The sequence below is a fragment of the Ambystoma mexicanum genome, chromosome 13 (genome assembly GCF_040938575.1).
Source record: "Ambystoma mexicanum isolate Mex_15411 chromosome 13, UKY_AmexF1_1, whole genome shotgun sequence".
NCBI classification, from domain to species: domain Eukaryota; kingdom Metazoa; phylum Chordata; class Amphibia; order Caudata; family Ambystomatidae; genus Ambystoma; species Ambystoma mexicanum.
This window is the reverse complement of record NC_090938.1, coordinates 493143635-493169455: the sequence shown is the minus strand read 5'-3', so window position 1 is coordinate 493169455 and position 25821 is coordinate 493143635. Positions and strand designations below refer to the sequence as shown.

At 47.9% G+C, this 25821-nt stretch overlaps 1 protein-coding gene across 1 annotated transcript in view; it reads left to right on the top strand.

The window, feature by feature from the left end:
- METTL2A (methyltransferase 2A, tRNA N3-cytidine) overlaps positions 1-25821 on the top strand; it is a 224811-nt gene that overhangs the window by 13176 nt on the left and 185814 nt on the right. The window contains exon 2 of the mRNA XM_069634153.1: positions 4338-4429. Within this exon, the coding sequence (XP_069490254.1) occupies positions 4338-4429 (92 nt within the window). The remainder of the gene's footprint in view (positions 1-4337; positions 4430-25821) is intronic.

Below are 25821 nucleotides of genomic sequence, written 5' to 3'. Positions count from 1 at the left end.
GAAAATAAGAGGTGTCTACCAGTCATTTGCAAGTGAGTCAGGGTCCCAGACACAAGGTAAGTGCAGCGTCCCGGAGGTAGGAGCCTGCCTACTCGAGGGCAGGGAGCACGTGTGTGGTTCCCTCTGGTACAGAAGTGAGGTTTGGGGCATGCAAGTTCCAGAAGTACTTCACTGCCAGATTGTACAGTGCAGAAACCAAGCCTTTGTCTTTTTTTGGCAAGGCCTTCTTTCAACTGCTGTGGGGTAAGTTCCATCAATTGACAAAGTATGGTGCAGGTAACCCTATTCTTTATACAGACCATGTGTACTGTATGTACATCTAGCCTCTGACCAGGTATTCTTTTGATGGCCACCCAGTAGGCAGTTCACGTGTTCCCATGCAAAGACTCAGAATGTGGGTTTAGAGTGAATCATAGACACCCATTCATGCATCAGACCATACCATTGTGTAGCTGCTTTAAGCTCCCAATTTGTATTCTCAGGAACACCATGCATATATATGGCACACACTGCTTTCCATGCTTACCAAGTAAACCCTGCCTCTTTGTGGAGTTTCACTGGACTTCTAAATACAGATGGCTATTTTAATGGGGAGCTGCATGGAACAAGCCTTCGATTCGTGATAAAAAAGACCTGCAACAGCGTGCCATCAAGAGCTGCCACTAGCCATTGAGTTACACGAGCAGCCGAGCAGGACGGCCTGCTTAGTGAAAGACTATAGAGTACCTTTAGTGTACCCTGTTTGGGAGTACTTCTTCCTCTCATCTCGTTACTTGCTCTCAGCACTTTTTCCCTCTCATTTTATTGTGTCAATCCCTTTCATCTCATCTCTTCCTCTCCTCTTAGTCCTCATTCCTTCTCATTTTATTCCTTGCCCCACACCTTCTTCCGTCTAATTGCTCTTTTCCTTTCATCTTCTTCCTTCCTCTTAATCATTTACTCCTCCTTTCATTGTCCACCATCTCATTCCTTCCGTACTCAAATCCTTCTTTCCTCTCCTCTTATTCCTTATATTGTATACCTTCCCCTAACCCTTCTTCCATCTAACAGCTCATCGCTTCTTTTCTCTCCTCTCACCCCTTCCTCTTATTCACTTCTCCCTCTCGACTCATTGTGTCCTCCATCTCATTCATTTCTTACTCAAATTATTCGTCTTCCCACTAATCTTATTCCTTCATCCCTCTCAGTTTAGTCCCTCTTTGCAGCCCTTCTTTGGCGAACATCTCATCGCGCCTTTCCTCTCATCTCGTTCCTTCCTTATTCTCAGCCTGGCCTAGCAGTGCTTCTACTTCTTAAAGAGATTGAAGTCCCGAGAGGATACATCCTAAAAGCTAAATCCAACCATTAAGCTGTTTCAAGTAAAAATAGTAGCACTAAAATGCATGTATATTTTCTCTAAACCTGCTGCATTTTGGCTTTTTCAAAACAATCGTCCCCTTGCAGCCACCCATTGTCATTGGCTGTAGTTAAACGTAATCATTAAACATCTCCCTGTTTCCAGTCTGAGGTGGTCTTTTTAATGGAAGTTGCTGGGCGGACCGGTGCAAACTGAAACAGCTGGGTAATGATTGGCCTACGTCTATGGTTAACTAGTAAAGAAGATAAGTCTATAACCCAATAATAGGATCATAACATTTGCTGTGACGCCTGGTGAAATAAAGCAATGGCATTGTTAGTTTACAGTACACATATAGCACTGCACATACCGACCCACTTTAGTCCCATTTAAAAAAAACTAGGAAGCTAGTTGGGGTTGGAATGTGGGAGGAGGGTACGTATGAAGTGAACATTACATTTGCCACTGACAAGAAGTGTCTCCACAGGAGGATAGTGCCCAGGAAAATGTAACTATACTCCAAAGATATGAAGTCTCAAAATGTTGTGAAGTAACGACTTTAAAAGCCAATGCCATTGTAACTCACCCTTATTATTGTTCTGTCAGTTAGCATTGTGATTGTGATGTTCACTGTGATAGTCTTGGTAGAGGCTCAGCTGCACAATCCTAGCCTCATCAGGCACCACTATCATTTTAGACGGTTCACTACTATTTCACAACACTTACTAAATATCAGGTAGCTCACATCCATGCTATACTTCAGCTTTGTAGTGTGAGAGGCCTAGTGCTTGTATTGCGGAAATACTTAATTTGCACTCGTTTGTAATGTTGGCATTTCCTAGTATTCGGAAGGGTACCTGGTTACTGCCTTGCTCTGCCCAGGTCGGTACAATAATATCAACAAACGAATGAGCAAGGTTAGGCCGATCTCTGCTGAAGAGTAACCACTGCTAGACCCTGAGTGGGTAACCCCTTGTGTGGGTGGTCACAAAATTCTCATGAAACTGTTCTTTTGCACAAAGTGCAGTGGTGTAGTGATACACTGGCATTTTTCAAAAACATAGGTCCTTCACATTTGAGGACATACAAAGTGTAGTACCTAAGTACGAATGATCAAGTAGTCAATATTTGAGACATCTACTTGTACAGTTTGATGCATCAACTCCAAACAGGCATCTAGGTAGTCACCCCACCACAGGGCCCCTTTTCTTTAACATGGCCCTAGCCTGCATTCTACACACTTGCATCGGAGACGACACACTGCTGCTTCAACGATCCTGGCAGCTGAATGCACTGGCACTAGGTAAGCTCTACTACACGCGGCTTTATGCACAGAAACTGGTAGGCCTACCCTCACTGTAAGGAATCTCTAAACAGTATGACTCTGCACATTTAAACGCCCATAGCCCTTCGTGCCACCTACACCATAGGCTGCATGACCTGTGTTGTGGCACCGTAATCCAGAACTTGCACAGCCCACATAGATCACGTCCACCCTTCCCCCACCAGGACCGTTGAGAAGGGGTACTCTTTTTAATCACATTGTATTAAATACAGATTTGCACTAATTTCTCCGTGCACTTGATAAATGGCATTTGTGATTCCACAGAAGCCTTTTTATCCCATTTAAGCGCACTCCACGTTTAGTGGGACCACCACTAGGTCTGCTCTCACCAAATCTGCTAAAACCTACACCACCACCTCCCTAGTCGCACACCAACTATGGGCTAGAGAGGAACTGCACCCTTGGGGCGCCATTTAGTAATCGTACCTCCTTATCCCTGACAGGCGTGACCGCGCCTGTTGACAAGATGACGACTGCATCCTAAAGAAGTGGATCCTTCCACTTCTCAATCTGAGCCACTAAGCTCCTCGGATTCGGTAAGCACCAGCATCCGCCTTACATAGTATTCATAACTTCTCTCTGCTAATCTTTTGCTGACCATGTACATCCTGACACGTTCGTTGTCTGTTTCACTCCGACAGGCCACATAGGACCCTCCACTCGTAAAGACACTCCTGTCCTGATGAAGGCCTACACCATTAGAGCTCACCTAGCTCGACGCAAAATGGCCGAAACACTGTCGTGTTGACATGTATTATATGTTGTTGTTCAACTCTTGATTGTGCCCACACTCTATGGGCCCTCTACCTGTCTGATTCCACTGAATTCTCTAAGCTTCCTTCCCAAGGAACCTATAGAGAATGAACAAACTGTACAAGTAGATGTCTCAAATATTGACTACTTGATCATTCGTACTTGGGTACTACACTTTGTATGTCCTGAAATGTGAATGTTCTATGTTTTTGTAAAATACAAGTGTATTAATACACCACTGTACTTCAAAATAAAACCCCTTTGTGCAGAAGAACAGTTTCATGAGAATTCTGTGACCACCCACACAAGGAGTTACCCACTCAGGGTGTAGCAGTGGTTACTCTTCAGCAGAGATCGACCTGACCTTGCTTATTCGTTTGTTGATATGTTGGCATTTCCGAACTTCGTAGAACTTCTCACAAAGACATGCACATTCACTTATATGTTATGATTTTAGGGTTATTCATACCAAATAAACATTTATTTTGACTCGGTTGTGTTTTATGGTGTAGCATGGCTCCGTTTACAACATCTTCTTATAAATAAGAGTTTGGGTATACACTATTTAAAACCGAGGGTGGACCAAGTTAAGGCTTCAGTCAACCTAACAAAAATCAGTAGCAGTCATGAATAGAGTGAAGTACTGCTGGTTTTAAAATGTGCGTTTTGCATCAACACAAGCGACGGCCTCCCTGCCCATAGCAGATAATCGGACCCTCGCTGAGGTGCATCTGATTCCATATAAAGATGGCTGCATGGCACGTGAAACCGTCGCAAGCGGGATTTCTTGTTTTAAATGGACAAACCCCTTTAATCCAACCATATGTTTTAAAAAAATGTTTTATAAAATGTTCAGTTTTGACCTTAGCAAGAACACATTTCTTGACTTTTTTTCTTAATCAGGGATAACGTGGAGTGGTCTGAGGAACAAGAAGCAACGGCACAGAAGAAAGTCCAGGAGAACAGTGCTCAGCTGTTGCCCCCTGAGAAGCAAAGTATGTATACACTATAGCAGGCAGACTATGACCTACATGAGGTCCATGATAATGATGTGTTTTGTTAAATCAGACACAAATACAAGAGCAACTTGCAGGACTTAAAATGTTTTCTAAATGTATTATTGTTTTCTTGTTCAATTCAAAGAAGGCAACGTCAGGCCCCATTATGCTGCCGTTTTGTGACATTTTGCAGCAAACCAGGAGGTGTGGTTCAGTGGCTAATTATTGGGTGTTGGACCCAGAAACCTGTGGACCCCCCCCCCCCCAACCATCTCACCCCCCGATTTCCCTACTTCACAAATGTGCGCATTCGGGTCCCTTAAGGTGGGTACCGGTGCTGTTACCAGCCCAGTCGGCCCACCACCGAGGGTCATATCACCATCAGCACACGTGGATGCTAATGAAAAATATTTAAAATGTGCCCAGCTTTCGGTCCTGCAATCCAGGTCTGGGACAGGAGTCTTTTTTTTTTTTTTTTTTCAGTCTAGATTACGATGACTTGATCAACACTAAAAGTAAGTAGCAGCACAGGAGTAAGGATGGGTAAGTCTTATTTTTTTTCTTCTCCATATTTTACTTTAGCACCTGCCTGTGTTTACTCACGGAAGCTAAAGTCAGCATTGGGGATGAGGGGTTCAAGAGAGGTCTAGCTCGAACAGCACGCAGCACTGGGGGAGCTTGGATCGTGGGCTTATATTAGAGAATACAGCCCCCATTCCGAGCTCCCTTATTGGCTAGCTCTCCGGCCCAGGGTGTTAATGGACAAATTGTGTTCTACACTTGTGCATCAATTCCCATAGCTTCTTAAAGTGGGAACGATTTAGAAATAGGTTCTGGGCCATAGTCTTATATAAAGCAAGTATTGGCAAAACCCACAGTTTGCCCTTTGTGTAGGCATGGGATAGTCATTTTCCATATTGATGGGTTGAATGATCCTGTCCGTGGCCCGATCTGTTCTTGGTGGCTAGGGGGCAATTGGCGCATTGGGTTGTTATGGCTTAAGGCTGAGGATCAGTGGAGTGGGTTGATTTGGAGCCATCTAGTTAGTGGAGGCCTTCTGGTGAGAGCCGGGAATTTGGCAGCATAGTCCATGAATGGGTCCCAGATGTTTAGGGCTCTGTTCAGAGAGCCAGATCGGATTGCCGTGATTTTTTTCGGCGACCGCTATGTCCCAGCATTTAGCCCACCAAAGTGCCACTGAGGGACCTTCTTTATCTTTCCACACCCGGGCCATTGCGATTTTCGCTGCTAGGAGTAGGTACGTGCATAGCCGGGGGATTTGTCCTGAGAGTGGGAAAGCGCCATCACATGTGTCGCCCAGTAGGATGATTCCAGGGTCCCAGGGGATGGAGAGGCCCGAGATGTCCTTAATATGTTTAACTACCTCTCTCCAGTACAGTTCGGCCTTCGGGCACGTCGATACCGTGTTTAATAGTAAGCCTGGTGTCGAGCACCCGCGCCAACATGATCCGGGAATGTTCGGGTTGGCCCTGTTGATTTGTGCAGTGGTTATATAGTACCTGTAACAGAGTTTGTAGCCCCCTTCCCTATTCGTGATACAATGCAAGCTTTTATGCAGCCTGGTCCAGATTTTCCCCCAGTTTTCCACATAGATTTCCTTGCCCAGGTCCTTTTCCCATTCGAGCATATATCTTTCTTTTTTAGATGGGTCCGACCTAGGAGTCGGTAGAGGGTCGAGGTTCTGCCTTTGCTAGTAGGGGTTGTGAGGCATAGTTCCATCGCAGTTAGTTCTCTGGAGCATTTCTCTCTTGTCGCCCTGTGGGAAAGCCAGTGTCGGATTTGGGCGTAATGGAATCGTTCTCGTTCATTTACCCCGAATTTCGCTTTGCACCTCTCGAATGAAATGGGGGCTCCTGCCTCTAGAAAATCACTGGTTGTTTGCAAGCCTCCCTCTATCCATTGTTGGAAGCTCTGTGGAGACGTGCCTGGGGAGAATTCGGGGTTGTTCCAGATGGGGGTTATGGGGCCTAGGGAGCCGCGAATGCCCCATTTCCGGGCTGCGGCCTTCCAGCATCGGACTGTTGTTCTAGTTGTCAGTAGGGGGCCGGTAGTTGCTCGCTTGTATGTTGGGAAGGTGTGGGAGTGCGGAGGTTGGGACCGGACACCAAGCTTCTTCGAGATGTGTGGTGCGAACTACTTTAACAAATCGCTTGTTTCCACAGTTCTCGATTTCACCTCCTGCCTGTTGCTATAATGAAGCCAGTTGTCAGCAGAGTTTCTTCCCCTCTCTACCACTTCAGATTGCTCCTAAACATAGATGAAGTCCTATGGTTGTCCTATGTTAGAGCACTGCCATTATTCTGCACACATGAGGGTACCGTTAAAAGCTAGTTGCAGACCAGGGGATCTATCAACCTTACTAAGTGACCTTTATCACACAAATCCAACTGTTTACACAGAGAAAAGATGAGGCATCACAGGCATCCAATGGCCATTTACTGACATCTGAACGGAAGTAGGTTGTCTTAAGTCTGTTTATATTCTGTTCAGTATTTGTTTCTTGGTTTCCCTATGATCATGTTGGCAAATGCAGGCATGTCAAACCTGTGGCGAACAGATCTATTCTTGTTTGGGTGTCCCTGTCGTAAACATTCTGCTCCGAGTATTGTCTGCCCAATAACCACTGCAAATTAATCTAAAAAGTGCATCACGGTTGCCGCGCCAGCTCGAGTTTTTAGCAGGTGTGTAGCAGATTTCTTAAATTGATAACACAGAGATCAGTAGTTTGGTGACTTGCTGATTTATTTGTGCACTTGATGCAAAGGTTCCTTCAGATAGTGATGTGAGAAACCTGAGGGTACTTTCACATATAGACCACAGGGATACTTTGTTCAGGTGGCCAGGGCACGGCCATTGCCTTTGGAACCAGACCCTGGGGGTGGACCAGTGCAGGAGGATCACCTGGACAGGGGTCCTTGGGGACTGTTGGAGGAATGCCCTCAGGTGAGGCGCAGTATTTCCCCCCTTTTTCTGACATGCCCTTAACCGATATCCCCTCTGTCTTTGGAGGATATTGTCAGCAGAATCCTGTCACACCCCAACACTTTAACTTAGAAAAGGGAAAGCGAAAACACCATGGGAATTCAAACCATCTTTTGACCCTTAAAAGTAACCTATTCCCCCCTCTTCCAAACCCAGAGGACATTTAATACATCCCTCCATTTCTGACTTGTCTGTACACAAGCTATCTACCATAACAACGGGGAAACTACAATTCCCTTAACCCACCGTACTACAACTAGAAATAATAATTCTAGTAATATGCAGTGGCCCTGCCCCACTGAGACCAAGCAGTGTCAAGCGCTCAATCATAATCACATCCACTCTGCCTTTTAAAGGACACATCTTCCATCACAATTCCCCCTCCCCAATTTCGAAAATCACTAAGAAGAAGAGGAGGCGACTAAGAAGAATACAGATTACTCAAAACCACCCTGAGAGACAAAAGACGGACAGCCCCATGTTAATACTGGACTGTCCCATTAATAGAGCCAATCAAGGAGAGGCATACCCAGCCCAGGACTCGCACCTGAAGCCTGTTCAAGAAAGCCAGGTGTATAAAAGGCAGTGTCTGTCAGAATAGGGAGCAGCAGTTGGGAGAACTGAAGGGAGGTGTTGGGTAAGAATTGGTGCAGTCGCACTGCATGAGACTACACAACACTTATTTGCTTCTTATTAGGTAACCCACCTTTTGGTATAGGTCTGTACTACACAAGTTTGTTAGTGTGGCTGAGCAGCCAGGCCTAACTCAAGAGGGGTATGTGAGCTGTAAAGCAATTCGTAAATACAAGTCGCCAAGTAACACTTACACTCAAGGTTTCCGATATAAATAGTTATTTATTTAACATCAGTTTTAAATAAGCATTCTTTAAAAAGGCAATTTGTTGTAATAATTCAAATACACTTTAAAATTACTTTTCAGAGTCAAATAAAGCCAGTGCATAATCTTTTGGATATGCTTCATACACTACTCCTACACCCTGAGGTGACATCAATCACAAGGATAGTATTTGCATTTCTATATCGCACCAATATACTTTTGTAGACTCTAAGTTGCAGAAAGGAAAGGGTGGGTTATGGAAGAAAAAAGGTTCGAACAATTTATCAGCAATTGTGCGGACAGCTGCATCCTCCAATGAAGTCTAGATAAGCCTTTCCCAGCAGTACCAGTATACACAAGCTACCACCTATGCAGGACAACCCGTATCAAAGTCAATGGATTTAGAAGAGTGCCTTTGCCAGGACAGCCAAAGTCATTTGGACACAGTCTACGGATCTGGTGCACCTCTTGGACAAAAGTCTTACACAAAGTTAGAGAGTTCAGAAAAATCACATGTAGGGTCACAAGCTGTTAGACCTGTTAGAAGGGAGTTGAAATCAACTAAAAAAAGGTAGCCAATGCAATTGCACAGTGAGAAAAGTGCGGCTAAAGGCAATAAGGTAAGTATCCCAAGACTAAACCCTATCTCTGGTTAGAAGAAGAGTGGTCCAGCTGGATTCTATCTTGCTACAGCAGTGCAGATCCTGGTTCCTGAGCCTCAGTCGTGGGGACAAGGGGGAGGAGGTCTGGAGGGCTCCTGCAGCGTTACTTGGGAGGTCATCGTCAGCTACGGGCTCTTTTCGGTTCAGCAGCACTTGCGGTTTCAGTGCTTAACAAATAGCACCTACGTGGATCTCGGACACCGGCTGGACTCTCTTCGCTCCCTCTTTCCTGCACTCTGGTGAGGGGACTCTGGATTTGGAGGTCCTGCTTCTGGAGGGTCCTTAGGAGTCTGCTGGAGTTTCTAGCTGGATTCATTCCGCGGCAGATGTTTCATTCGACGTTCCATTCGACAACGGACACTCGACCCCGGGCATTGGGCTCTCGGAGCAACGGAAAGGTACATGAAGTCGAGAATGGTGGTCCAATGCAGTTCGTCCCTGGGTTAGTTGGTCCCACTAACTGAAGGGCTCCGTCTGGAGCTTCTCTGTCGAGGTGAAAAAGGAGGCCAGCACAGAGACGGGCTTCACCGGACAATTCAAAGGTCCAGGAGGTTGCAGCAAGCTTCGTTCATGGTTTCTTCGTCCAGTGTTTCTCAGAGTGGTTGACTCTGCCTGTAGTCCCAAAACCCTAGCCTTTTAAGCAGGTTTCTCCCATTCATGCACAATCTAGGCTGTCAATCACACAGCAGGGTGGCTGTCCTGAAAGGCCAGCCAGCCAGCCAATCGGAACTAGTTGCATTCCTAGAGACAAAGGACAGGGGAGTTTTGGGACCCTCCCTCACATCCTGTCTTTCCAGACACACTGGAGCCAGGGGCGGGCATCAGGACTGAAGCCCGCCAAAGGCAAGACCAACAAAGGGCTCAAACCTGTCTCAACGCACAGAGCAAAACCCAAGAAAGATCTCAGAAACAGAAAATGGCAAAAAAAAGAAGCTGGGGGCCATTTTGACAAAATGGTCACCCATGGGTGCTGTACGGCAGTTGAGGGTTCAGCATGCGGTAGAAAAGCACAATAGTAGGAAAAATTAAACCTCTGCCACCAGCCATTTAAATTAGTGAGGGTAACATAACAATGTTACATGAGAATGTAGGATAAGGGGCTGCTAGGTAACCCCCCAGCTCACCACATAAAATGGTGTGTGCTGACCTACAAAGAGAAAAGGTAAGTAAAGGCAATTTCACTTTACTATTCTTGGGAACTGTAGTTCACACAAGAAAAGGTATTTAAATCTTGTGCAAAATCTAATGGATTCCTCCGTGACACTGCACTGGGTGCTGTTTGTTACCATACAAAAAGCAGATGCGTTTGTCAGACTCCAAAAACAGTGAACACACAAAATCCAATTTGGGTAAAAACGCATGAGAGAGTGAGACCAATGGTCTTACTCACTCCAGGGTTACAATTAAAAAGTATGAAGAAGTCCCAAGTCCAGTAAAAGAGCTGAGGGTCTATAAATCTGAAGGGAATAAGCACAGAAATGAAAATTCTCCCTAACAGTCCAGCAGGGGATCCCTTCTCAATCCCAGCCCCACTTGCTACTTGGGCCAAGTAACACTGGCCCGGTGTGGCTGGAGGCTTGCAGCCTGGAGAGAGAGCCAAAAAGCAAGGAGAGCGGCTCTCAACAAGCCATATACAGGCCAGTGCTGCTTTCCCTGGGTGGATGTTGATACCCAGCGAGACAGAGAGGCAGGTGGCGAGACCCTGACCTCCGATCGGAGAGCAGTAAGGCTTTGCCCGACAGCATTGCGTGGCCAGTGAGTTTCTGAGTGAGGGGAAACCCAGCACACGTGTGAAGCTGAAGTGGGAACTCGTCAAATATGAGCATGTAATCCACTATTTAACCATAAGGAAAGGTGCAGTATGGGACATTTAGTGGAAATACACCACAAAGACATCTGCACCGTACCTATAACTTGTGAACTGTGGGCAGATGCTACAGGGTAACAGAGTGGTCCGGCATAGTGAAAGTGCCCAATCGAAAGTCTCTGTTTAGACAAACATTTAAGACTGTGAGAATTTTAAGTCAAAGTGGTCCTGCGGAGGTCTGTAGTAAAAGCCACGCACATTCGAAAGTCTTCGACATCAGGAAAAGTGTGGGTAAGGGAACCCCTAAAGCATGGGTGCACAACATACGAGCCGCGGGCCAGTTTCGGCCTGCCATGCCGTTTTGTCCGGCCCGCGAGGCACAAAGACTTTAATGGAGGGCGGCCCGCAAGCAGCATCGGCCGCCCTCCATTTGGAAAGTCTTTGTTGTCTTTCGGGCCAGACAAAACACTGGCCCTCATTGGTTCAGTGCATACGAACCACGCAGCTCCTACGAGCCACGTAGTGCGTGTGTACTGCACCAATGGAGTGCCAGCGCTACGGCTGGCGTGGCCAGTAAGGCTTGATGCTGGAAGGCATTTCAGCCTTGCTTGCCACGCAAGCTGTAGTGCCAGAAGCCTTGCCAGCGTTCCAGCACGTCTGGGTAAGTACATTTTGGGGGGGGGGGAGGATGTGTGTCTGTGTCTGTGTCTCGGGTCCGTCCTGACTGTGTTTTTTTGTTTTTGTATGTATTTTGAGATGCGGCGGTGGGGGGGTGTGTCGGGTGTGTATGGGTGCGTTTGTATTTGTATGTCTGCAGTGTATGTTGAGATGCGGCGGTGGGGGGTGTGTCGGGTCTTCTTGAATGTGTTTTTTGTGCAAGTGCAGTGTGGGTTGAGATCCGGGGTGGGGGGTGTTGTCGGGTCTGCCTGAATGTGTTTGTGTGCAAGTGGATTGTGTGTTGAGATGCGGAGGGGGGTGGGGGGGGTCGGGTCTGCCTGAATGTGTTTGTGTGCAAGTTCAGTGTATGTTGAGATGTGGGGGTGGGGTGGTCAGGTCTGCCTGAATGTGTTTGTGTGCAAGTGCAGTGTGTGTTGAGATCCGGAGGGGGGGGGGTCGGGTCTGCCTGAATGTGTTTGTGTGCAAGTTCAGTGTATGTTGAGATGCGGGAGTGGGGTGTGTGTCGGGTCTGCCTGAATGTGTTTGTGTGCAAGTGAAGTGTATGTTGAGATGCTGGGTGGGGGGGGGGGGAGGTTGGACGGGTCGGGTCTGCCTGAATGGTTGTTGTTGTTGTGTGCGCGTTCAGTGTATGTTGAGACGCTGTGTGGGGTGGGTCCGGGTCTGTATCCGTGCATGCTTGTGAGTTTGTTTGGTGAGTTGGGGGGTGGGGGGTTCAGGTCTGTATGGATGCATGGTGTATGCATGTGAGTTTGTATGGTGAGTTGAGGGTGGGGTCTGTATGGGTGCATGGTGTATACTTGTGAGTTTGTATGGTGAGTTGGTGGGGGGGTTCGGGTCTGTATGGGTGCATGGTGCATGCTTGGTGGCATGGGGCATAGTGTTTGCTTGAGGGGTGAGTGTCTTGGGGCATAGTGTTTGCATGAGGGGTGGGTGTCTTGGGGCATAGTGTTTTCATGAGGGGTGGGTGTCATGTGTTTGCATGAGGGGTGGGTGTCTTGGGGCATAGTGTTTGCATGAGGGGTGGGTGTCTTGGGGCATAGTGTTTGGTTAGGGAGTGGGTGCCATGGGACATGGTGTTTGCATGAGGGGTGGGTGTCTTGGGGCCTAGTGTTTGCATGAGGTGTGGGGGCCATGGGGCATAGTGTTTGGTTGGGGAGTGGGGGCCATGGGGCATAGTGTTTGGTTGGGGAGTGGGGGCCATGGGACATAGTGTTTGCATGAGGGGTGGGTGTCGTGGGGCCTAGTGTTTGCATGAGGGGTGGGTGGGGGCCATGGGGCATAGTGTTTGGTTGGAGAGTGGGAGCCATGGGGCATAGTGTTTGGTTGGGGAGTGGGGGCCATGGGACATAGTGTTTGCATGAGGGGTGGGTGTCTTGGGGCCTAGTGTTTGCATGAGGGGTGGGGGCCATGGGGCATAGTGTTTGGTTGGGGAGTGGGGGCCATGGGGCATAGTGTTTGCATGAGGGGTGGGTGTCATTGGGCATAGTGTTTGCTTGAGGGGGGGTGTCATGGGGCATAGTGTTTGCATGAGGGGTGGGTGTCTTGGGGCATAGTGTTTGCATGAGGGGTGGGGGGCATAGTGTTTGGTTGGGGAGTGGGGGCCATGGGACATGGTGTTTGCATGAGGGGTGGGTGTCTTGGGGCCTAGTGTTTGCATGAGGGGTGGGGGACATGGGGCATAGTGTTTGGTTGGGGAGTGGGGGCCATGGGGCATAGTGTTTGGTTGGGGAGTGGGGGGCCATGGGACATAGTGTTTGCATGAGGGGTGGGTGTCTTGGGGCCTAGTGTTTGCATGAGGGGTGGGGGCCATGGGGCATAGTGTTTGGTTGGGGAGTGGGGGCCATGGGGCATAGTGTTTGCATGAGGGGTGGGAGCCATGGGGCATAGTGTTTGTTTGAGGGGGGGTGTCATTGGGCATAGTGTTTGCTTGAGGGGGGGTGTCATTGGGCATAGTGTTTGCTTGAGGGGGGGTGTCATGGGGCATAGTGTTTGCTTGAGGGGGGGGTGTCTTGGGGCATAGTGTTTGCATGAGGGGCGGGGGCCTTGGGGCATAGTGTTTGCATGAGGGGTGGGAGCCATGGGGCATAGTGTTTGGTCAGGGAGTGGGGGCTATGGGGCATAGTGTTTAATAAAAAATTAGGGGTTGAAAAAGCCTCCTGCCACGCCACGCCTACCGCCCCACCCACATTTACTTTTCGGCCCACTATAGCCATCATGTAGGGTACTTTCGGCCCTCTGTCAAAATCAGTTGTGCACCCATGCCCTAAAGGATGTGAATTAAGCTTGGGGAAAGGAACCCCTGCAAGTACTGTGCTTGAAATGTCTGAGCCCGACTGAGGGAGACCTACAGGAACTTTTAAATCCCTTGTGAAAGGTCCGAGCCCGACTGAGGGATGCCTTTGTGAACTGTGTGCTTTGAACGGTCTGAGCCTGACTGAGGGAAACCGGCGTGAACCTTTTGTTGAACTGTGTTTTGGGATGCTGGAAAGAGAGACTTTAACGTGGAAGACCAGGCGGGCCTCACTCCACGTTTTGAACTGCCTTTGTTTTGAGAACCTGAGCCACAGTGTGTCATCCTGTCTACGGGGTCCGCCTTCCTCTGTGCTGTCCAACCTGGGGAGGAGAGCTGACTCGGCTACGTTTATTCTTTATGTTCTTACACTGATTTTCCTTTTCATACATATTGGGCCTCATTCCGAGTACGGCGCTAACCAATGGCGCTATTAACGCCTTGGTTGACGCCGTACCCGGACCGGCAGCGCCTTGGTGGTTGGCGGAATTACCGCCCCATTCCAAGGTTGGCGGGGCGGTAATTCCCCAATCCCCATTTACCCTTCCCCATTCCCATTCTTGCCCCATAGGGCATAATGGGAGTGGGGAAGGCGTCAATTACGCCACCGTAAATTACGGTGGCGTAATTAACATCAAGGTCCCTTAGCGCCATGGTATTTAACGCCTGCCAAAAGCAGGTGTTAAAAGCACCATGGCGCTAAGGGAACTCGGAGTATGGCGGTAAGGGATTACCGCCACCGCTCTCGTTAGCGGTGGCCGCTATCCCTTACCGCCATACTCGGAATGAGGCCCATTCTCCTTTACATACTTTTTGTACAAGAGATAGGACAGGCATTGGGTTTTGTTAGTATAGGCCATTTTGATTTGACGGACACTACTAGGACTGTGTTATTTATTATTTGATGGTCTTGCTTGCTCCCATCCATAGATATGGGACTAGATAGGCATTCTACCACCCGATCTTTGCTAAAGAAACACTCTTGAACTGTGCCTCATTTGGGCCTGTCTTCATTCATGATACCAGGTCTTCCTTGCAGTGATAAGTTCCTCTATACATGTTTCACCACTGAGATCAAGTGGCTCATCAGGAGGAAGACAACGTCGATTGTGTGCGTCAATTGGTTTCATTTGGTTGACTTAAACATACATTTTTATGTGTTAAAGACATTTGGTGTATCCTCTATTGCTGTAGCATTGGTTGAAAAATAATGGAGGCAAACCTCTGTGCAGCATAGATATCCGTTACTTTCATGTGCCTATCCATCACAAGCACCGAAAGTACCAGTGTCTGGTGTTTATTATTATTTTATTTTTGTTTGCGGTTGCTCAGTCTCATGGCATCCTGCAATTTCCTGGTGCCAGAGGCTCGCCTGAGATTGACATCCCTCCAATGGTCACTCAGAACTGGATGGTCCCAGTTCTCAGGCAGGATGTCACACCACCTTTAAGTTCTGTGCAGAGTCGTATAGATTCTTCTGTGGTGGGCTTGCAAGAAAAACATTCTGAAGGGAGCATCTTTTTGGCAGCCATGGCCGGAGATGACAGTAGTGATGGATGCCTCACACACGGTGTGGAGTCCATGCCAACAAGCTGACAATCGGTGGTCATTGGTCTCCATCGGAGTCCAAACTACATGTCAACCTTTTGGATCTGAGGGCAATTAGACTAGCACTGAAGGCCTTCCTGCCTTCTGTACGGAAAAGAATGTCCCGATAATGATGGACAACATGGTGGCCATGTACTACCTCAACAAGAAAGGGGGCGTAGGGTCACTACCACTGCATTGCAGAGAAGCAATGCAGTTCTGGGCAATTCATGAAGGAATCTCTCTATCAGTAGTTCATCTAGCTGGAGAGGAGAACACGGCGGCGGATGCTGTGAGCAGGCAGAGTACAGTTACCCGTGAGTGGGAACTAGCTCAGGAAGTCCTTGAAGAGATCTTCACCCTTTGGGGAACCCTTCAAATGGATCTGTTCATGACCAGTGTCAACCGGAAGTGCGAACTGTACTGCTTCAGGGAATGTCCTCAAAGAGGAGCTCTAGGGGATGCGTTCATAGCGGACTGGGAGTTGCCACTCCTGCACGCGTTTCCTCCAGTCCCCGTCATTCCTCACATGATTAGGAGGTTGCGAAAAGTTTGGGAAATCATGATTGCTAATTGCCCTGGATTGGGCCAGGAGGACCTGGTACCCGGACCTTTTGGACATGCCCATCTGCCCTCCAATAGGTCTTCCACAAAGGGAGGACCATCTCTCGCGAAAGGAATGACGTAATGGAGATCTTGCTTTCGGCCAGAAGGCCATCAACAAAATCTTTGTACTGCTGCCGTTGGAACAAGTTCAGCAGTTGGTGCAGGGATAAGAACGTGGACCCTTTTCTTAGTGATACACATATGGTGCTTTTAAAAAAAAATATATATATATATATTTTTGATTACATCTGGTGAATCTGGGCCTCCAGAATGGAACAATTAAAGGTTACCTGGTGGCAGTGTTTATTTTCAAGCGATCTTCAGAGAGGATTTATATTTCTAAATCCCTCTGATTGTTTAATTCCTAAAGGGTCTTACTAACTTATTCCCACCAATTTCATTCCAAGTCCCTATGTGGGGTCTTAACCGTTTCTAACGGGCATCCCTTTTGAGCCAATACATTCATGCCCATTAAGACTGTTAACTTTGAAAACTGTTTTACTAATAAAAATATCAGCCCACAGGGTAAGCGAGTTGCAGGCACTTTCCTGTAAACCGCCACATACTGTTTTCTATAAAGACAAGGTTGTTCTCAGGGTAAAACCTTCTTTTCTACCTAAGGTAGTCTCCGACTTCCAATTGTCGCAAAAGATAATTTTGCCAACTTTCTAACCACCTCCTCATCCTGGAAAGGAGGAGGAAAGATTAGATAGGCTGGACCCTAAAAAGGGCTCTTAGTTTTTATATATAAAGATTGGTTAAAATTCGTCAATTACCATTAATTGGCTACACAGGTCCTAAATTGGGGTTTGCTGTGACAAAACAGACCCTATCCAGATGGGCCATCTTGGCTATTGGGGAATGTTACAAGTTAGCGGGCAAAGATCCTCCAGAAGGCTTGAGAGCACATTCCACAAGGGGCACAGCAACATCTGCTGCTCGTCAGAGCGGTGTTCCAGTTTTTTGCAGCAGCCACTTGGTCGTCTGTTTTTGGTGAAACATTACTGCCTGGATTCATCTTCCTGTCGAGGACAATTTGGAAAAGCGGTCTTTCATTCAGTCCATGATAACAGTTGATACAAAATATAATTCATACTCCCACCACCAAATTATTATGCTTTGGGAGTCTATCATAAGATGAGGAATATGTGGGAGGGCAGAATCCATTCAAAGAAACACGTTACTCACCCCTGGTAACGTTCTTTCGATTGGAGGTTCCTCCCACGTATTGCTCATCTCCCCTCCTGCCGTAGAAGTTACATCTTTACACTTTCTTGGAGCCTGCAGTCTATGGTGCGCCTGGTAATTCCTCTAAAGGAGGGGGAGAAACAGAACTGAAGCTAACGGGCGCTGCATGCGCTATTTATACTGATGACTTCGACAGCCTAACAGAGGCGCTCGAGCGACATCGACTCGACGAGACGGCACACATCGCCCCCTGTCGAAAAGAATTTCCGAAGCAGCTAAAGCTGGAAGGATAATTATCATAAGATGAGGAATACGTGGGAGGACCATCCAATCTGAAGAACGTTACCAGAGGTAAGTAATTTGTTCTTGTTGAAAGAAATTTCAGAAAGATTTTTGTCGTTGGATTTTCCCCATCTCTTTAAATATAACCCTTAGCATATCTGCTGACTGTGCGATCCTGACATTTTGGTGAATGTGGGTTTATTTCAACCTCGCTCATCAACTCATTTTGGGGGCACTGGTTTGTACCCAAGACTATCGGTGCAGGGGCAGGCACCCTGTCCACAATTGATTCTTTGGTGTAGCACTACTACCTCCTTTAAGGATACTCTTGCAGGCGAGCCCTGTTCTCCCTTTGTTCTCCCTTTAGTGCTTTTTACACTTGAGCAGTGCAGCCCAGTGTAAGGTTGCAGAAGTACGAGACTGACACAAAGGAGGTATAGAGGTTGCTATAGAGGTATTTGGTTCAAAAGAAAAGGTAAAAAGCTACCTAATGCTAAGAGGGGTTCCTATGCCTCAAATAATAAAATAATAAACTAAGGCGATTGTCGGAATGTCCACCGTTGTGTCAAATCCTATTTCCTTCCCTTACAGTTATAAACAACTAAGGATAAACTCTATGCTGGGTCCAGAAGAATGACTCCCCTCTTCTGGACAGAAGATTTAAAGTCTCTTCGAAATGTACCAGGTGGAGGGTCTCCCTACCCCCGGTTCCTCTTCAGGTTTCTAATGCAAGGAGGAAATGACCCCCTTTCCCCTGTCTTTTTTTCTCAGATTTTCTTAGGCATTGGTCTTGGACCCCGGATGGCAGACCTGGTTCTCTCCTTCACCAGGTACTGCGACGAAGAAGGGGGATTGTGCTTCTCTTGCTTCTTGAAATACCAGGTATTCACATGGTTTCTTCCCTTCCCCTGCTGTTCGCACAATAGATCTGCTTCACTATCCTGCCGGGCACTACCTATCACTCCACACAGTGATTGGTAGCTTCTACTGCTCGTCAGGTCCCAGACCCTTCTACTTGCCAACTTCTTCGTAGCTTCCCCTTTACCTGTTCAGTAACCCTCATACCTTTTTTTTTATACTTGGTCCGCATAGGTTCCGACCTCTCCTGGGTATCTGCAGTTGAGCAGGGGCTTTTTTCCAGCTCTCGGTGACTTCCAGTTGTGTGCGCCGACTGCACGGCTCCCCCGTTTTGTCTGGGTGGCATGATTCTTGTTCCACGCTCTTCACCTGCCTCAGGGACTCCAGAAGCCACCCTCTGCCAACTCAGTAAGTGGCTCGCCACTCTGTATCAGTTTCAGATGTTCTGCTTCCAGCTCAGCGTCCTGGTCTGCGCTTCTCCTTCCCGTCTCGCTCGGCCTCTCACAGTTACTCCTGGGAGGGCTCGACCACATGTTTTGTCCATCCTCCCTTTTTGCATCATGACTACCAATAGATTGTCCATATTGACTAGCCTGCTCATATTGGTTCTGCAGGGTGCTCTTCCGCACTCTGCGCTTCTTTGTCTCCGTTTTGTTCAAGGATTCCCATGGGCAGTCCTTACTCTTCCCTGTCTCAGTATAAGGTAGTGAGATGGAATGTCTACCAAACATGTAGATGGAGGTATGTGGGACTGTTACACTGCAATAGGGAGGAGGGTGAGGGAGGTTGTGAAGTGGTGAGTGGATACTGTGTTCTCCCTAACAGGACGTCCCTCCTCTCATAAGGGGGTTCCCTCCCCATGTGATCCTCCTGAGATGTTACACCCCCACGGGGACTATTGTACTGTGGCTGCATAGCCCTGGCCCCATGGGAAGGGCCCCCTCTAGAGGAGATGGGATGACCTCTAAGGATTCGTCACACCAGACTCACTGGTGTCGGTGATCCCTGCATTTTGCATTTTCAGGTGCAATCCTGTGCACCATAACCCCATTTCTACCTAATAGTAGCCCCCCACCTGTAAAAATATCAACCTTGTTATTTTGAGTCCTGTCTCTTCGACACTCTGGCTTTGATGGCCACCTTCCTCCTGGCTAGGTTTTTGAAAGGAACATATATGGTCTTGCTTTTTTTGTGTGGCTGCTGACCTAAAATAAATATATATATATATATATATGTGTGTGTGTGTGTGTATATATATATATATGTGTATATATATATATATATATATATATATATATATATACACCAAAGTGATCTCTCAAATGCATCTGAGCTGGCTATGCGAGGTTGTATAGCCACGCTGTGTTTGATTGTGCCAATGCCTTTGATAGGTTGGCTATGGTCCCCCCCCCCCCCCCCCCCAGCCCAGGTGTCCTTATATGATGAGTGGATCTGTAGCCATTACATGATTTAATCGCTGAAATCTGGAATCTAAAGCTGGAGCAGCTATAGAGGGCTGCTGGAAGCTGTTACTGAAACAGCCATTGCCAAAGCCAACTCAGAGTACAAACTGAAATCTCTTTGACAAGGGGGGGTCTCCTTCTCTTGAACTGGTATGCCCAAACAGTCCTTCACCTTGTTGGGCTTCCGCCCCAAGCTCCCGGAAGCTGTAAGCCTGTAGCTATTCTACATTACATGAAGTGGAGTGTTTTCCCTACCTGGACATCATGCAGCCTCAGCACTGTACAACATGGTGTGCAGCCTCTTGCAGGGCCTCTGACTTTGTGACTCTCCTGCTGTTCATCAGGAAAAGTGGTCTTGCTGGAACTGAAGTCCTTTATCCTCCCTCAATGTTCATGGGGAAATTCTGGTCTCCCTTCACTGTTGCTGGCAAACCTTTGTTGGGTCACCAAGGCTGCTTTTGTGACGATCCGATTGACCTTGCACCATTACAGTCACCACAGAATATCTTGGAAACTGCTCTGGCATTTTTGGGTATCAGATCCCGTACTACAATCTCCAGAAGGGATTACGACGCTTGTTTCACGACACCTCGGCGTGCTTAAGTGAATCCCTGCAGCATTCAGTCTGATGCTGCTACTCAATGTGGATTTCCTTCCTAGCAAGCAGTGTTCGGATTGTTTCCTCTGTGCTTTTGTGTCCGGGACTCTGAATTTGTTTACTGGCATTTGGATTGTATTCTCCTTCATTGGATTTGGCGTATTGGGTAACTATTTTTGTTCTCCTTGTTTTTTCTACATTCAGCGTTCTTTTGGGATCAGATTTCACCCTTTCTACTTGGTTTAGTATTGACCTCTTTGAGGCTTGGATTTTTGCAGCAGTGGATTAGATTCATTGGCATTTCCAGTACTTCTTGTTCTTCAGCACTCCACACACTCTGTTCTGTGTATCCTTTTACTCCCCTACCTTACATTAGTTTTCCATCCTCATTCCGACCGTGTCAGGACCATCGTGTTTTTGTTTTTCTTTTCTTTTCCCCTTGCTGGGTTATCTGACCTATGAACTTCCTTTAATGTTTTTTTGTTCCATTCCATTCCATTCTTATGGGCTGTTCTGTATAGGCAGGTAAGAAGGCAATTGAAGGTGGGAAGTGGGTATTGTAGTCAGTCTGCAAATGTCCATACTTACCATGTCCCTTTTCCTTGCAGCTTCGAGGTGGTCTATCAAGGGCTTCCTCTGCCCACCCGCTCTCGTCCTCTCCACAGGCTTTTATTCTTGGGTCTGTGTGGTGGGTTGGAGTGGAAGGTCTGCCTTCTCCCAGTGTGACAGCTTCTCTCGGCTGCTACATCATTATGGTCCTTCCTCATTGTGGGTGCTGAAGCAGAGGTACTTCAACATTGAAAAACCTCCCTTCCATAATCGTGAGGTTGAGAATAGAGACTGGAACTGCTGATTCTCTCAACCCAGCTGACAAAGCTACCTCTCCACTCATGACACATGGATACCCAGGACCGCAGCCAAAGATGTATTTATTGTGCATTTGAAAGGTGATTATACAACAAGTAAATTGTGTTTCAAAGCGCCCACAGGGCAACAGGGAGGGAACATGGGAATGAAATGCAACTATAACAATGAAAGATGGAGGCGGTCCGACTAGGACATGTGAGCATTCAGAGCGTGCAAGTACAGAGGGAGAGAAGGGATGAGGAGGATGGGGGGGTAAGTGCTAGGAGTGCCACAGGGAAGTGGTAGGGAGTAAGTAGCTGGTGAATGGTCAACTGCCAATAAATAAGTGCAGGCCTGTAATAGCACAGGCCAGTGGGTGCCAAGGCAAGTGCTGGGGGCGGACGGAGGCTGAAGGCAATTGGGTGAGGGTGGCCAGGACCTGTCACGACCCGTGACCCAGAACCCCACTGGCATGGTCACATGCCAGGTAGGGTTAGGACTTGGGGGGTCATTTTGGGCCCCAAGGGCCTTACATTATCACCGGGGACTCTCCTGGAGTCAGTCCTGGCGCCTTTGGTGCCAGGCTCATATTTGGAATGGGACTTGAGGGGACTACTTTTTGTGTGGAAGCCTGCAGCCAACATGGAGACACCCACACAGTCTAGTCCCTAAGAACCAGACTGTGCGGTGCAGTGTTTTAGGGTGTGGTAGCCCAGACTACTTTACCTGGACTACTTTACAGGGGTAGGCTATATAAACCACACCCAAGCTAAAGAACGTGCTTTGCGTTATCCTGCAGCCAGCAGCGTGACGCTCATCGTGTTCAGAGACCAGCACCCGGCGTTCCTGGAATTGCGGACCTGCAGAGGAGACAAAAGAACATCATTAGCAGTCCCAGTTTACCTTCAGCTTTCCATCCTTCGATCCCGGCTGCTTGCAGTCTTCCATCCCTTTGGCAGCATCTTCAGGACATCACGCACGCACTGGAATGAAGCACCTGGAGTGGAGAGAGAAAAAGGGACGAGGTTAAACAGGTTACTCACGGCAATCACAGCAGTAACCATAGCATCCTCACCTGGCTGGGCATATCTTGGCCGGTTCCACTCCGGAAATCACTGCACACCCAGAAAGACCATTGCGACCTGAAAAGGAATAAAGAATACAGGTTAGCCCAAAAAGACATTAGCGCGCCGCACTTCGTGCTGAACCTACCTTTCTTCATACGCTCTGCGTTCATATATCCCGGCAGGATCCTGATCCAAGCAGCGCACCCAGCGAACCTCCGCACACCTAAGGGGGAAACAATCCGGGAAAGACCTTAATAGCACAAAAGAAAAGCAAAGGCCTTCAGAGACTGCTATAATCGAACTTACCTCCTTAAAGACACTTGAATGGGTTGGCACCAGTGAAGTTAACTCGGTCGCTTCAACCTGCAGAAAACTACGCGCCCCTGCGCAGAAAGCAGGACGGAGAGCACGCCAGACATCATAACAAGGTGAGGAGGGGGCTATCAGGTCGAGTCCAAGGGGCTGGTGGGAGGAAACAAAATCTGTGCCTAAGTCCAGTCCTCCTGTGGTTTCAGGCCCACCTGCCATAGAACATCATCCCGAATTGAGCACATCCGGGGGGAATCCGGCAACGAAGGCATACGGGCGTCCCCGTGGATACCAGGTGAGCGTAACAGGACCCCAGTGGACACATAAGGGCAATGGTCACCAATTTCAGCAACTGTGGGATTTAACAGAGGAGGGAGGGAAGGGGGAGGCGAAAAGGAAGGTCTTGAGGAGCTTCCAAAATTTGAAGAGTTTCAGCTCAAGACTAAGAGGGAGGGGCAGGCTGTTCCATGGGAGGGAGCAAGCCAAGGAAAGACATTGGCCACCAGCTTGCTGTTTAGCGAAGCGCTTGACAGTTTGTGCCGTAAAGATCTAGAGGGAAGAGTATTTAGTGAGAGTCAGTTGTAGATAGCGTGGTCCGGCCCCAGACAGCCATATGGATGATGCAGAGGGATTTGAATTTGATCCTTGCAGCAACCGGGAGCCAGTGGAAAGATTTTAGGGCTGGAGAGATGCAGTCCTTGGGCTTGAGGCCAAGGATAAGCCTCTCAGCCATGTTCTGGATTAGCTGGAAGGGTCGTAGAGAAGAAGAGGGTAGATTAAGGAAGATACTATTGCAGTAGTCTAGCCTAGAAAGAACCAGAACTCTAGAGATATTGAACTTCTGGAGGAAAGTAAGGAAAGGAATTATTCCTTTGAGGAGGTGGAGTTGAAAGTGGGCCTTCTTGGCAAGGTCCTGAATGTGAGGGAGGAAGGACCAGGTCAGAGAAGGGTCGAAGGTGACTCCAAGGTTTCTGGCTTCAGATGAAGGAGAAGGTGGGCATAGAGGGTGGCTAGAGTGAGGGGAAGAAAGGGGGAGCTGGAGTACCAATGGGAAGGATCTCAGTCTTGCTGGCATTGAGGCAGAGATCATTGGAGGCACACCAGAACTGGATGGCAGATAGGCAGTCAGGAATGATGGAGGAGGTAAGGAGAGGATTAGAGGGAAGTTGAAAGAAGAGTTGTGTGTCAACAGCATAACACTGGAAGTTGGGGGAGAAGGTGGAAATTAGGTGTACAAGCGGAGCAAGATAGATGTTAAAGAGCCAGGGAGAAAGGCTGGAACCCTCGGGGACGCCGCAGGTGGAGATAGAGATGGAGGAGGAAAAAGAGCCCAGAATAACCCTCGATGGACGATCATTGAGAAGGAGGTCAGCCAGTTCAGTACCCATTCCGAGATACCTAGGGTATTGTGGAGCCGTTTTATGAGGATGGAGCGGTTGACCGTGTCAAATGCAGAGGAGAGATCAAGTAGAATGAGAACAGCTGGAGAGTTAGACTCAAGAGATGCAATCAGTTATTCATGGGTGTTCAGAAGAGCAGTTTCCGTGCCTGTCGTTGCTCGGAATATAGATTGATGGTTGTTTATGCAACCAACAAGCTCAGTGTGCTGGTTTCAGTTTGGGGAAGACCAGCTTCTCCAAGAGTTTCCCAAGGAAGGGGGTGATAGACATGGGGCGGTAGTTAGCCAGACAAGACTGGTCTGGAGAAGTTGTTTTAGGAGGGAGCGCACAAGGGAGTGCTGGAGGGAAGAAGGGAAAGATCCAGTAGCAAGAGTGGTTGCAGAAATCGACAAATGAGCCGATATTGTCCTTAATGGTTCTGGAGAAACTGGGAGGCCTATTTGGAGGAGACCTTCTTGAGCAGACAACTCTGGGGACCTCTTTGTTAGGCAGAATCCTCTGCAGTACCCTTAGGGAACACTGCAGACAATTAACTCTAAAAGTGGCAGCACAATTTCACCTTTGGTACAAGCCTGTACTACAGTTATAGTGGTAGCAGTAGCGGAGCAGCCAGACTTATCTCAAAAGCAAATGAGCAGTAATAGGAATTACACCAAGGACTACAATTACTGTGACTCAAACACTGACTCAAGGTTTCTAGTTAAAAAATATAAGTACATTTAGTTTTAAACCATCTGTTCACAAAACACTTCACTTCTATTAAATAAAACCACACTCTAAAATATACCACACACAACCAATTCCTTTGGTTCATGTCAATTCAAGGTAAGTACATTAGGATTTGACAGACCGGTGTTGCAAAACAAAAGACGTTACCGGGGGTTAAGCAGCGCTCACTTTTTGACAGTAATGACAGTTCGGTCTTAAGAAAAGTGTACCCGCTGGGAGAATTGTAACCATAGTCAAAACACATTTAGCACATTGAATAAAAACCAAGGCAAAGGGGAGAAAAATCATAGGCAATACTTTTGTCAAGGTACATGAATCCCAGGACGTATTGTAAGAGACAGATAAAGTCAATAGGCCTGCGCCAGTGTCAAATGGAGCAGGGCTCTGTTGTCGAGGATCACACGATTAGAACAGTTCGAGATTAACATTGCCAGGAGTACATGGATATTGTCAAAGGGAGACAAAAGTTATAAGAGGGAAGGAAGAAAGAACAAGTCCTCTGTAAGGAAAAGGGTTCACCCCGATTCCTCAAGGTCGGACGTATAGAACGACCAAATGGACACAGTACCTTATTCAAATGAAGAAAGATGGTGCCACGGCAGTTGTTCCTGGTAGTTCCTCCAGACTCGCGGTTCCTGAAGCTTCAATCGTGGGGACAAGAAGGACGTCTGGAGCAATCTGCACTACCCAGGGATGAGGCCAGCAGCAGCAAAGCAACGGTGAATAACGGTTGCGCTCCTTTAAAACAGGAGAGGGCTCTTCTGATGTCTATCCGGACCACTACAGCTTCGTGCAGCGATTTTGACCCAGGAGAGGATTCTCTGGCTGTAGAAAGGTGAGCTGGTTGATCCCACCAGGCTCAAGGGAGGAAGACTGCAGACTGGATCTTCTGTCGTTGAAGGGTAGATAGCTCAGGGCTGCAGCAGGGCTTCACCGGGACTCGGGAGTTGCAGCAGCCGTCTTCTCCGCTTCTCTTCGGTTCTTGTAGTTCCAGTGGCGACTCTGACTTCCAGCCCAAAAGTCCTGCCTTTTTATGCGAAAATCCCCCATTCACACAGTCTGGCTGTCAATCCCACAACAGGGGGGTTGTCCAGCCCGGACAAACACCCCAGCCAATGGACACAAAGTGTGAGTTGGGTCTCCAAGGAGGCCCTGTGCAGGGGGTTACTAAACCCCCT